The sequence below is a fragment of the Hyla sarda genome, chromosome 7 (assembly GCF_029499605.1).
Source record: "Hyla sarda isolate aHylSar1 chromosome 7, aHylSar1.hap1, whole genome shotgun sequence".
Lineage (NCBI taxonomy): Eukaryota > Metazoa > Chordata > Amphibia > Anura > Hylidae > Hyla > Hyla sarda.
The window spans coordinates 26,278,387-26,292,259 of NC_079195.1; the positions used below are offsets into that span (position 1 = coordinate 26,278,387).

The 13,873-nt window shown below is 46.2% G+C and overlaps 1 protein-coding gene and 1 long non-coding RNA gene across 8 annotated transcripts in view; one reads left to right on the top strand and one right to left on the bottom strand.

The window, feature by feature from the left end:
• The window catches only part of LOC130283383 (uncharacterized), a 121,163-nt gene that overhangs the window by 37,268 nt on the left and 70,022 nt on the right, over positions 1 to 13,873 (top strand). The gene's annotated exons all lie outside the window — the stretch shown is intronic.
• LOC130283381 (alpha-2-macroglobulin-like protein 1) overlaps positions 5,003 to 13,873 on the bottom strand; it is a 174,365-nt gene continuing 165,494 nt past the window's right edge. For all 6 annotated transcript variants that reach the window (XM_056532786.1, XM_056532784.1, XM_056532790.1 and 3 more), the window contains 2 exons: positions 6,284 to 6,386; positions 5,003 to 5,155 (listed from right to left, as the gene is read on the bottom strand). In XM_056532786.1, coding sequence (XP_056388761.1) covers positions 5,118 to 5,155; positions 6,284 to 6,386 — 141 coding nt within the window. In that variant the 3' untranslated portion in view covers positions 5,003 to 5,117. The remainder of the gene's footprint in view (positions 5,156 to 6,283; positions 6,387 to 13,873) is intronic.

A 13,873-nucleotide genomic window follows, 5' to 3' on the forward strand; every position in this document is an offset into this window, starting at 1 on the left:
CTTCTCGGTATCGCCGTAGAATCCTTCTGGCCAAGTGGAATAGTAGATCAGGAGAAGAAAAGGCTGAATTTATAGCGTGATCCACCAGTCAGAGAGTGATGCGTTTATCACAAATATCTTTATTGGCCAAACATAACATGTTTCAGGGCTAAATGTACTGGCGTGTATACACGCCAGCTCATCTGATGAAGAGGCTCCTATACCTTGAAACACGTTATGTTTGGCCAATAAAAAAATTTCTTCTTTTTCCTGGTCTACTGAGCCTAACAGCAAGCAGTGAGTAGCAGATTGAGGGGGAGTGAGTCAACTAGTAGACAAGCAATAAAATGGAGGGAAAAAGCGGAGGTAGCGATGGGTGCGGTGTAGGTCTTTATCTGGTATAGGTGGGTACCCAGGTGGGGGTTGCGTGTTCCTTGCCGGTGATGGTAGCTTGGTATGCAGGCCAGCAGCATGAGGACGGAGCCCAGAGGAGAGTCCGTAGAGTAATGCAGAAGTATTAGAGGAAAAAAGCTGCCTTGGCGCTCTCAAGGAAGTAACCCAAGTCGTGGGTATTGATGCAAAATAATTTATTCTTACAGCATAAGAAATCAATGAAAACAATAAATAAATATAAAGCAATACGCGTTTCGGGAATCACAGCTCCCTTTTTCAATTGCAGATGGTTTCAGTATAGCAAGGTAACAGGTATATGTGTTTAAATACATGAGAAAATGGCGTCAAAAACAGGTGAGCTGGTGACGTCATGTGGGGTAGATGCCGGGGCCAGGTAGGGGCCAAGCATTAAAGACCTAAATAATAAAACATATTCAAAGAAGGGGCATGAAAACCACATAAAACATGTAAAAAACCATAGGTATAGTCTTTTACAGGAGTATTTGGAAGTTCAAACTGAACCGCGAGAAGTGTCCGTGGTGGCGACCAATCAGGAAGCTGCCGGCGTCCGTGGGACCAATCAGGAGGCAGTAGGAGGAGGCTTTCATCGCTGTGCAGGGTAGCCGCTGTGGGGAAATGAATGGAGACGAGCCTCTTGAAGCTGATTGGCCGCTTGCTGCGAGAGGTGAGGAGGTGGCCAATCAGGAGCGAGACGTGCTAAGCTGAGTACAGTTACGATGTCATAGGGGAACATGAGCCGTATGGGAATAAGTCCAAAGAGAGTGGGCGGGATGCTGATTGGCTGTCTGAGATCTTAGATGAGCCAATCAGAGGGGGGACGTATAGGTCCGGTTGCAAGTCTTTGTCGCTGGTGGCGGTGGAATAAAGTTAAAAAAAGTTCTAAAAAATTCAAAAAAATTAGCCAATTGCTGTTGGATCGGTCCAGGTGGCGTCCAATCAGAATGAAGACGTGTATATCCTCTACGGGAGATTCCTAGAGGCATCGGCGGCGAATCCATTTTGAATAATAGCTGCTGGGCAGGTCCCGGCGGCGACCAATCATGAAGAAGGATGTGTTGTAGTGCTGTCAAGATGCGGATGTCAGACTTTATCATCGTCCGGGCGGGCTGTCATCTGATCTTGAAGTCAGAAACACACTCGGAACTTGTCATGGAGGAGCAGGAAACCTGTAAGGGAGTAAGGAGGTAGATGCTGAAGGGAGAGACAGGTGGTATTGGCGGCGTCTTGCTGTCAGCTTGTCCCGCATTGAGGAGGCCTCTGGTACGGCTGTGAGGAGGCATCTGGTACGGCCTATAGGGGAGTAAAGAGGTAGAAGGGGAGGGGAGAGACAGGTGGTTTTGGTGGTGGCTTGCTGTCAGCTTGTCCCGCAGTGAGGAGGCATCTGATGCGGATGTCATTATGTCATCACGACGTATGTATTATGTGACGTTTTCGATGTATTCATTCAGACCAGAGGGTGTCAAAGTTTTGAGGGTGAAGATCCAGAAGTTTTCACGTTTCCTCAGTACTGCAAAGCGGTGGGCGGTGTCAGCGGAGATGTGTTCAATGGGTGTGATGGTGTGACCCGTAAAGTTGCTGCTGTGCTTTTCCGCTGCATGCCTGGAGACACTGTGGAGTTAGTACCCCTTGGTGACATTGGATCTGTGCTTGTTAATGCGCTGATTCAGTGGCTGGATGGTACGCCGACGTACTGAAGACCACAGGGGCACTCAAGGAGGTAGATCATGTAGGATGTGCTGCAGTTTATGAAACTCCTGATGGGGTAAGTGATGTTGGTAATCTTGCAGGTGAACTTGGTGCATTTGTTCGCAATGTTGTTGCAGCATTTGCAGAGGGGTTTGATGCACTTGTATGAGCCGGTGACAGGTGGGGTGTCCAGCAGGGTAGTTTGTTTCTTTGGTGCTTTGAGTTTACTGGGTGCCAGCATATTCTTGAGAGACTTGTTCTTCGTGAAAGTAATATTAGGTCTGGGTGTCAAAATGTCTTTGAGGAAGGGGTCCAGCAAGAGAGTTTTCCAGTGGTTAGTGATGATTTTCTTGATGTTTTTGTGGTCATCGTAAGTAGTGATGAAGTTGAAGGAGTGGGTATGTTCAGGTGGGTCATTGTTGGTGACCTTAGGTTTTAAACACTCTTTCTGTGAAAATTTGCTAGCCTTGAGTTTGCTCTGGTTGATGAGTGAGGTGGGGTAGCCTTTGGATTTGAAACGCTGGTCCAGGATTCTACTTTGGTCCACAAAATCAGAGGGTTCAGTGCAGTTTCTTCTGATTCTTTTGTATTGACCAAAGGGGATGTTCTGAGTCCACTTCTTAAGGTGGCAGCTGTCATAGTTGAGGTAGCTGTTCCCATCCACTGACTTGAAGTACGTCTTAGTCTGGACCTGGTTGTCCTCAGTGTGGTAGACAATGACACCCAGGTATTCAATGGAGTGCCCTGAGTGGTTAGAGGTAAATTGGATGTTCCAGGAGTTTTCATTGAGGGACGTGAGGAAGTTGTTAAGGTTTTCCTTGGAGCTGTCCCAGATGATGAAGATGTCATCTATGTATCTTTTGTACAGTATGCAGTGTTTGAACAGTTCGTCTGTACAGTACTGTATCTTCGAAGTGCCCCATGAAGAGGTTAACGAGACTAGGTGCGAATCGGCTCCCCATCGCTGTGCCACAGCACTGGTGGTAGATGCTGCCGTTGAACTGGAACGTGTTGTTCTGCAGGATGAAGAGGATGCTGTCCAACTGACAGCTGACAGCAAGCCACCGCCAAAACCACCTGTCTCTCCCCTCCCTTTCTACCTCTTTACTCCCCTATAGGTTTACAGCTCCTCCATGACAAGTTCCAAGTGTGTTCCGGGCTTCGATGACAGCCGTACCAGATGCCTCCTCACAGCCATACCAGAGGCCTCCTCAATGCGGGACAAGCTGACAGCAAGACGCCGCCAATACCAACTGTCTCTCCCTTCCCCGTCTACCTCCTTACTCCCTTACAGGTTTCCTGCTCCTCCATGACAAGTTCCCAGTGTGCTCCGGAATTCGAGATCAGATGACAGCCCGCCCGGACGATGGTAAAGTCTGACATTGGCATCTTGACAGCACTACAACACATCCTTCTTCATGATTGGTCGCCGCCGGGACCTGCCCAGCAGCTATTGGTGGTATTATTCAAAATGGATTTGCCGCCGACGCCTCTAGGAATCTCCCGTAGAGGATATACACGTCTTCATTCTGATTGGAAGCCACCCGGACCGATCCAACAGCGATTGGCTAATTCTTTTGAATTTTTTTGAACTTTTTTTGAACATTATTCCACCGCCACCAGCGACAAAGACTTGCAACCCGGACCTATACGTCCCCCCTCTGATTGGCTCATCTAAGATCTCGGACAGCCAATCAGCATCCCGCCCACTCTCTTTGGACTTATCCCCATACGGCTCATGTTACCCGATGACATCGTAACTGTACTCAGCGTAGTACGGCTCGCTCCTGATTGGCCCCCTCCTCACCTCTCGCAGCAAGCGGCCAATCAGCTTCAAAAGGCTCATCTCCATTCATTTCCCCACAGCGGCTACCCTGCACAGCGATGACAGCCTCCTCCTACTGCCTCCTGTTTGGTCCCACGGACGCCGGCAGCTTCCTGATTGGTCGCCACCACGGACACTACTCGCGGTTCAGTTTGAACTTCCAAATACTCCTGTAAAAGACTATACCTATGATTTTTACATGTTTTATGTGGTTTTCATGCCCCTTCTTTGAATATGTTTTATTATTTAGGTCTTTAATGCCCGACCCCTACCTGGCCCCGGCATCTACCCCACATGATGTCACCAGCTCACCTGTTTTTGGCGCCATTTTCTCATGTATTTAAACACATATACCTGTTACCTTGCCATACAGCAACCACCTGCAATTGAAAAAGGGAGCTGTGACTCCCGAAAGGCGTCTTGCTTTATATTTATTTATTATTTTCATTGATTTCTTATGCTGTAAGAATAAATTATTTTGCATCAATACCCACGACTTGGGTTACTTCCTTGGGAGCGCCAACGCAGCTTTTTTCCTCCAATACTTCTGCAACTAGTAGACAAGACATTAAAGCATTGCTTTCAGTGTTAAAGGGGTACTCCGCCCCTTGACATCTTATCCTCTATCCAAAGTATAGGAGATAAGAGTGATAAGTTGTCTGATCAACTGGGACCCCTGCAATCTTTGGGCATCACTCCGGCATTTTGAAAATTTTTGTTTATAATGCTGGGTTCGGGCAGCCGTGGTTGTGACGTCACGCCACACCCCCTCCATTTATGTTTATGGGACCACAGAAGTCAGGCCCCCTCTCATAGAGATGAACGGGGGTATGACTTCACGACCGCGCCCGCCCAAACCCAGCATTTTGAACAAAAATATTCAGAACGCCGGACGCCCCGTGATCAGACATCTTATCCCTTATCCTTTCAGGAGTCATTTTTGGTGAATGAAGTGATTTGCAAATAGGTTAGGAATCATATAGGCTATTGAATGGAGGAAAAATGTTTGAGATGACAGTAACCATGTACATATTGTTTACTAAAGTCATAAACAATGAGGCAAAACTGTACTTTTTTATATGTAGTTTACTGTAATATTGTAACAGTGACATCTATTCAAACATCAAGTGTGGTCAGATTCTGTAGATATATTAATTCCATAAATCAAGAATAGCGTCCTGTACTGTCCATGGAGGGAGGAGCTGTAGATTGGTTACTGGCAGCCTTTGTAGGTAGTTACAGCGCTCTCCTCTGTAATAAAAACAAGAAAAAATCTAAAATGAAACGTAGCACAAATACACATTGATATACAGTAAATATATAACATACACATTGCAAATATATTACTTATTACTCTTTTACATACTATTGATTTTTTTTTATCACTTCTTATTACATTTTTTGTAATGTGACCAAAAATCTTCAACTATGGCATTTGGAATCTATATTTATTTATTTTTACGACATTGACCGTGCAGGATCAGGAATGGAAAAATTTTATAATTCAAATGATTCCAAACACTATGATACCAAATATATTTATTTAATTTTCTTTTTTAACATTTTGTTTATTTATAAAATGGGAAAGGAGGGCGATTTGGATTTTTATTAGGGTGGAATTTTTAAAATTGTTATAAAACTGGTGCCTGTTATAAGCAATTGCTTGTTTGGTCTCATATATCATTGTAATGTACCGTATAAGCATTACATTGATCTATGAGACCAGTGTTCTATTGCTATAGTCTGTCATAGGCAGGCTGTATTAATAGCTGAGCCATGGCAGGTGCTGAGGACAAGCTAAGGCCTTGTGCTGCCCTGGCAACCCATTAACTCCCCGAGATTACATTATAGGGGGGGAGGGGGGCAATTGGTCACTGAACTATCAAGCATGCATCTAAAAATTGTTTAAATGCTGCATTCTCAATTGATCATGGCACCTGACCAGTTAAATGGTGGACATCATAGTGATGTAAAATGTCCATTATTACCAGCAGACATCAGCTGTAAATGGCAGCCAGCACTTGCCAGGCGTGGTTTCCTCATGTATTAGGCTTTGTAAACCAGATTGGGGCTCGTGTACAATGTATATTATATCTTATATGACCCTTAGCCAGAGCATACATAGGGCATCTCTCTGTGAGGGACTTATCTTTCCCTGTATTACTTAGGCAACCAGGGTCAATGTGTAATTCCTATTTCCGCCTGTGGTGGCACTGCAGGAAAATTGACCACTTACTGCCACATTTCCTCACAGATAACAACTGACCACTGGGGACCCAGAAGTGAATTTCTTTGCAATCAGCTTATTGCAACAAAGAGGGATTGACCACAGTAGTGAACCTCTTTAACCCAATGATAGGTTGCCATTCTCTTTCTTACCTGTTTGGTAATAGTCGTATACTTTTACATTTGCCGGTTTCAAGTCCTGGACCTGGTTCACTTGCTGTATCACAAGAGTGTATTGAAATGATGTACGATCAAGCTTAAGAAAGATACAGATCAATATTTAATGATTTGTTTGTAAAGTGAACAATTTTATATAAAAGATCTGGCTTAGAACAAGTAGAGAGCAATGGGCCAAATACTGTTCCCTAACTGGAGCCCCTAATGGTCAGTGCCCACCCCTGATGATCGACAAGTACTAGAAAATTATACAGCTATTTGTTTGCCTTATCTAATTTTACTACTCTTGTTAATATTGTAGGTTTTTGTCACTGTTACAGATTTTATTTATCTGACTACTATTAAAATGCTACTTTCCTACCCTGGACACCACATCCTGCCCCTTATGTAACTCTGTTGACACCAGTGTACTCCTCTCCTGAATTTTTCTGTCACCTCCCATGTGTCAGTATAATTTTACAAGCTATTGATAGTTTAATGGCCCTTATTTATTTCCCCAGTCATTTTTTTTTCTATGGGAGATTTTGGTTTTTTATACCAGGCAAATTACACTGAGCAGTCATTACATTAAACCACCTGCTTCATTTTGTGAAGGTCTCCCTTGTGCCCCAAACCTGGACTCCCCACAACCTGAAAAAGGTGTTCTGTGGTATCCTACACCAAGATGTTAGTTGTCGAGTTGGAAGATGAGCTCTCCTGTAACACAACAGATGCTCAATTAGGTTGAGATCTGAGGAAATAGAGGCCAAGTCAACACCTTGAACTTTGGGTCATCTAACTCAAACCATTTCAAAACAATTTTTGCAGTGTGGCCAGGGCCTTATCCTGCTGAAAAAGGCCACTGTCATTGGGAATCTCGCTGCCATGAAGGAGAGTTCATTACGAATTTCATGAAAAATTTTATTCGCAACGAATGCGAATATCACCATTCGTCTATCTATTAATGAATCACCTCATTAAACTCCATTTAGTGCGGTCCAGGCTCCAGGGCATCTAAAATGGTGGATCCACATGTGAGGACATGGGGCAATGAACTCTGGGAAGGGGGAACAATGGTAGGAGGGGTGACCCTGAATCACATGCAGGATGTAGCCTATCAGCAGCCAGTCACCCCTGTGATGTCACAGCCCCATATAATCAGCAGCCATATTCTGGCTAGTCACTTCCTAGTCATTTCCAGCACCGTTTCATCTCCTAGTCATGTCAGCGTTCTGGTGGACAGAGAGTAGTGCAATTTTCACTGAAAATAATTTTTACTGCAGCCATTAACCTCCCAGTCACTTTCTACAGTATATTACGGTGAGGGGCAGAGAGCTGTGTGCTGCCTTATACATTTGAACAAGCTGTCTCAGCTTGAGAAACCTTAGCAGAGGAAGATGGAATAATTTTCAGTGCATTTCTGCCCTCTTTGTTTCACAACAAATGGTCTGTGATAGTCAAATAATCCATTCCTCATAGTCTGTGAGAGATCACAATTTTCTTTTACTTTTATAAGCGTACTGTAGTGCATTTTTCTGCTCTCATTAGTGCATACCACATACCTACATCTAAGTAGTGTACTATTTTGTACTAGGGATCGACCGATATCGTTTTTTTAGGGCCGATACCGATAATCGGTGGAGGTTAGGGCCGATAGCCGATATCTTGTACCGATATTCCGGTATAAGTTATTGGCTATTTATCCCCCCGCGACACCGCTGCAGATCATTGATTTAAAGCGGGCGATTTAAATCAATGCACTGCAGTGGCTTTTGCGGTGCCATAGACCGCCGCCGCCACCCGCTTCTCTCCCCTGCCTGTCTGGGGGTCCTGAGACCTATCACTGCCACCGCTCCGCATTGCACCGCGACCGCCGCCGCACCGCACCCGCGACCGCAACCCCCCCCCCCCCCCGACCCGCCGCACCGCACCGGCCCCATTTCCTCCCCCATCCCCGGTTTTATAATTACCTGTTCCCGGGGTCCACTCTACATCTGGCTCCGGTGGCGTCCTCCTGAACTGTCACTGTGCGCACTGACGGTGACGTCACGTCGCGCACATCACGTCACTCGTCATTGCGCACAGCGTAACGCAGGACGCAGCAGGAGCAAGAAGTAGTGTGGGCCCCGGGAACAGGTAATTACAAAACCGGGGGAGGCAATGGGGCCAGGGCGGTGCGGTGGGAGGTGCGATGCGGTGCGGCGGGTCAGGGGGGGCGGTCGCGGTGCGGTGGGGGCGGGGCATTATCGGCTTATCAGCAAGGTAATTGCCGATACCGATAATGCCCAAAATCGTGATTATCGGCCGATAATATCGGCCATACCGATAATTGGTCGATCCCTATTTTGTACCTGTTAATCTGTCAAGGGACTAGATACTGTGAAAGTCCAGGCAAAAGTAATCACCGGCTAGTGTTTTACTCCAATAAATTTTTAAGCATACTATAGTGCATTTTGCAGCCCTCATAAGTGCATACCACATACATACATCTGAGTAGTGTACTATTTTGTTAATCTGTCAAGGGCCTATATACTGTGAAAGGACAGCCAAAAATACACACCTTCTGCTGTTCTAGACAATTACTGTTTTAATCCCTTAATGACCAAGGACGTATATTTACGTCCTTGGCCGGCTCCCGCAATACAACGCGGGGTCACGCGGTGACCCCCCCCCCCCGTGTCATATCGGGTCAGTCCCAGCATGTAACTCATGCCAGGATCCGGGGCTAATAGCGCGCAGAAGCGATCGTGGTTAAAGGTTAACCCTTTAGACGCGGCGTTCAAAGTTGAACACCGCATCTAAAACAAAAGTAAAAGCTTCCTGGCTGCTCAGTGGGGCTGATCGGGACCACCACAGTGAAAATGCCTCTTACCTTCCTCCGGCGCGTCTGTTCGGCGATTGATTGCTCGGCGCCTGAGATGCAGGCTTGAGTAATTGACCGCCAAGCTATGGCTTTGCAGTGATCAGTGTATAAGATCAGTGCAAAATCAGTATAAGATCAGTGCAAAATCAGTAATTTAACCATTTCCCTAATAAAAGTCAAAATCACCCCCCTTTTCCCATAAAAAAAACATGTAAATAAAAATAAATATAAACATATGTGGTATCGCCACGTGCGTAAATGTCCGAACTATAAAGATATATCATTAATTAAACCCCACGGTTAATGGCGTAAGCGCAAAAAAATTCATGAAAAAATGAATAAAAAGTGATCGAAAAGTCTTATCAATACAAAAATGGTACCAATAAAAACTTCAGATCACGGTGCAAAAAATTAGCCCTAATACTGCCCCATACGCTGTAAAATAAAAATGTTATAAGGGTCAGAAAATGACAATTTTAAACTTATAAATTTTCATGCATGTAGTTATGATTTTTTCCAGAAGTATGACAATATCCAACCTATATAATTAGGGTATCATTTTAATCATATGGACCTACAGAATAAAGATAAGGTGTCATTTTTACTGAAAAATGTACTGCGTAGAAACGGAAGCCCCAAAAAGTTACAAAATGGTGTTTTTTCTTCAATTTTGTCGCACAATGATTTTTTTTCCGTTTCACCGTCGATTTTTTGGCTAAAATGACTGATGTGAATGCAAAGTAGAATTGGTGGCACAAAAAATAAGCCATCATATGGATTTTTAGGTGCAAAATTGAAAGGGTTATGATTTTTAAAAGGCGAGGAGGAAAAAACTAAAGTGCAAAAACTGAAAAACCTGTGGTCCTTAAGGGATTAAGCGTAGTGAAGCGTATGGTATTCCCCTTATATAAGCACTAAGTATGTCAGGCAGAGAAGTGTCAAGACGTGCACAGAGGAGTGGCAAAGGCCTAAATTCATCAGGCATAGGCAGAGGTCACAGCAGACTAGGGGCGAGTGGCAGCAGGAGTCACAGCGAGAGGCCTGAGCTCCCGGTATCAGCTAGCGGTCATGTCTCGACCAGCAACCCATCTGCCCTCATCGATTGGTTGACACGGTCATCCACTTCAACACAAGTGACATCTGATACCCCCAGTCAACAGTCGGTGTGTTCCTCAGACACATCCCTCAGTTGGTATGCCCCGGGAGCAGTCCCTGTCCTCCCATTGCCTCTGTCCTATGCTATTCCCTCCCCTACAGAAGAAGTATCTTATGCTGTGGGTTCAGCTCGACTATTCAGTGAGGATAATCAAATAGAGGACAGTCACCAGCTACTGCCCAGCCAAGAAATGTAGGAGACAACCGCCGCTTCCTCCGCTTGGGCGGGCAAGTGATGAGGAGAGTGATGTGGGAGGCGATGTTGCCAGCGTTCAGGGTCCTGAAGCAAAAACTGTTGGGGAACCTAAGGAGAACATCAGTGACGTGCAGACACTTATTGATGATGATGAAGCCGATCGCAATTGGGAGCCGGGTGCAGATGGGACTTCATCATCATCAGGAGAAGAGGGTTGCAGGTTGCCTGTGAGGCAGCAGCTGAGCCAGCAAGGTGGTAGCTTGGTTGGCAGTCAGCATGGTGGCAGAGGTGGAAATTCTGGAGCCAAACATGCCAGGGGGAGACAACCTGCTTTGCGGCAGCCTGCCTTCCCAGGAGGTAGTGGAACAAGGGTTCCTGGAGATGGCGGCAGTAGAAGTCAATTAGTGCAGACTTTTAGAGGTTAGCATAGTCAATTAGTGTGGAACGGAGGAGGTTAACATAGCGGCAGAAGGTGAAGCGTTTGTCGACAGAAGGTGAAGCGTGGCCAGGGTCCCAATGTTGGTACCACGGCCCTGCGTCAACATATGCTGTGCCACCATAAAGCGGCCTGGGAGAACCATGGCTCTGATGTAGTGGTCCAGCCTGCTGCATCCCCCAGTGCCACGCCGCTCCCATTTTCAGCCAGCCTAGGCTCCACCACCTCAGCCGAAGAGATCTGTGTGTCATACCCTCCTTCTGTCACTCCAGATGCCCTTTCTCCTCCTACGTTTAGCCAGTCCTTCCGCCAGCAATCCATCAGCGAAGCCATGTCCAAAAGAAAACAGTATGCAGCCACTCATCCAACGGCGCAGAAGTTGAATGTACTCCTGTCCAAGTTACAGGTGTTGCATTCCCTCCCTTTTCAAGTGGTGGACTCTGCACCTTTCAGAGAACTGATGGCTCGTGCCGAGCCAAGGTGGAGAGTCCCAAGCCGTCATTTCTTTTCAAAGAAGGCAGTATCACCCCTGCACAATTTTGTGGAAGAGAAGGTGAGCCAGTCCTTGAGCCTGTCGGTATGTAAAAAAGTGCACGGCAGAGCCGACGTATGGAGCTGTAACTATGGTCGGGGACAATACATGTCCTTTACGGCTCACTGGGTGAATGTGGTTCCTGCACAGCCACAGCACCAAGTTGGACAGGTCACACAGCTGCTTTCTCCTCAGCATACCATGTGTACAGGGCAAGGCGGTGTCAGGCTGTTCTTCGCATGGTTTGCCTTGGCGAACTGAGTCACACAGTCATTCATAATAAAAATCGAAGCATGGCTTACTCCACGATAACTGAAAATGGGAACCATGGTGACCGACAATGGGAAAAACATCTTGTCTGTGCTGCGACAAGGAAGGCTGAGCCATGCGCTCTGCATAGCACACGTGTTCAATCTGGTTGTCAAGCAGTTCCTGAAGTGTTCCCCACATCTGCAAGACATCCTAACAATGGGAAGGAAACTTTGCGTGCACTTCAGCCAGTCGTACACCGCAAAGCACACCCTCCTTGAACTGCAGCATCAGAACTAGTGATGAGCGGCATTGGCCATATTCGAATTTGCGATATATTTTGCGAATATATAGACGAATATTCCCACTATATTTGCAAATTTCGCATATTCGCTATATATTCGCATATGAGAATATTAGCATATGTGAATATTTGAACATTCGCGTATTCGAGGAAGAATACAGTGAGGGGGTGGGTAACTTTACTATTGGTTGCTAGGGATGTTGTTGATAACCTCTGACAAGTGTATTTGTATCATTCTAATTGTCCCAAAAGTGAAAAGAAGGGATATGCAAATATTCACATATGCGCATATGCATAAACACTAATATTCGCAATTTCAAATATATAGCGAATATATTCGCAAATTCGCAAATTTGCGATATTCGCAATAAAAATTTGAAATGCAAATATTCACACCCAACACTATTAAGAACGGTATCCCCCAACATAGTCTAATTTACGACATTGCCACTCGTTTGAATTCCACTCTCCATATGTTGGTCCGACTTTACGAACAGAGAAAAGCCATCACCAATTTCTTGATGATCCAAGTAGATAGGGGTACTCCCCTGTGTAACTTCAATGTCAACCAGTGGCAGCTCATACGTGACACCTGCCGTTTGCTCCGGCCCTTTTAGGAAGCCACATTATTAGTCAGTCACCAGGATTATGGGATGAACAACGTCATTCCACTGCTTCATTTCCTACAACATGTATTGGAAACAATGGCTGATCAGGGCACTGGAGACATGGCGCCTACATCTCATGACCAAGTGATCCCTGTGGGGGCTGAACTGGAGATGGAGGAGGAAAGGGAGGGGCACAGTGGAGCACAGTTTATGTTTCACGAGATGAGCGTTTTTTCTAGTCATCTGACAGGAGAGGAGGAGCAGCCAGAGGAGCTAGAGGGTTATGAAGAAGGCGAGACAGAGGACCCAGACGCACCGTGGGAGTATGCAGTGGAGATGGAGTTAGGGAGTCCATCCAAGTCAATTGCACTAATGGCACGATGCATGCTCACTTGCTTGCGTAGCGACCGCCGAATTGTCACCTTTCGGCAGCGGGATGACTTCTGGCCCGCCACCTTATTGTACCCTTGCTACCGCCACAAAATGGGGGCCTTTTTTACACCCACTTAGAGAGAGGTCAAACTGACCTACTACAGAGACAGTTGGCCGATGCCTATCTGCGCCATCGTCAATCCTCTCGCAGTTCTGATTTGGGGGGCCCTCTGAACTTACCTTCCACTGACTGCCATGGCAGCTGGGGAGGGGTGGGGTGGCAGGAGCAGTACCAGCTCCATCAGCAGCAGCTTGAGTCTACAGTCGCTGATGAATACCTTTCTTCACCCACATAGTGAATCAATTCATCAGCAGCAGGTAAACCTGGAGCAGGACCTGAACCAGCAGGTAGTGGCATACCTTGACATGGCCATGCCAACACACCTTGAAGATCCACTGGACTTCTGGGCAGCCAAACTTGATTTGTGGCCACAACTAGTAGAGTTTGCCCTGGAAAAGCTGTCCTGCCCGGCCAATAGTGTGCCATCAGAGAGGATGTTTAGTGTTGCGGGGGCCATAGTCACCCCAAGGAGAACTCGTCTGTCCATGAAAAATGTGGAGAGACTGACCTTTGTGAAGATGAATCAGGCATGGATCAGTAACGATTTCCACCCACCAATGCCTGATGCATCAGAGTAGATTGACTATGGTGCCACACCAACACTTCACAAATATGGATAGTGCCAAACAGATTTAAGGCGCTGCTCCCCAGTTGCAAACATTCCTCCGCATCAGACCTTTTTTCACCCACCTTGGTCACCGGGTACTGGTATTGCCACCCACTGCACCACTCTGTCACTGGGTCACTTTCA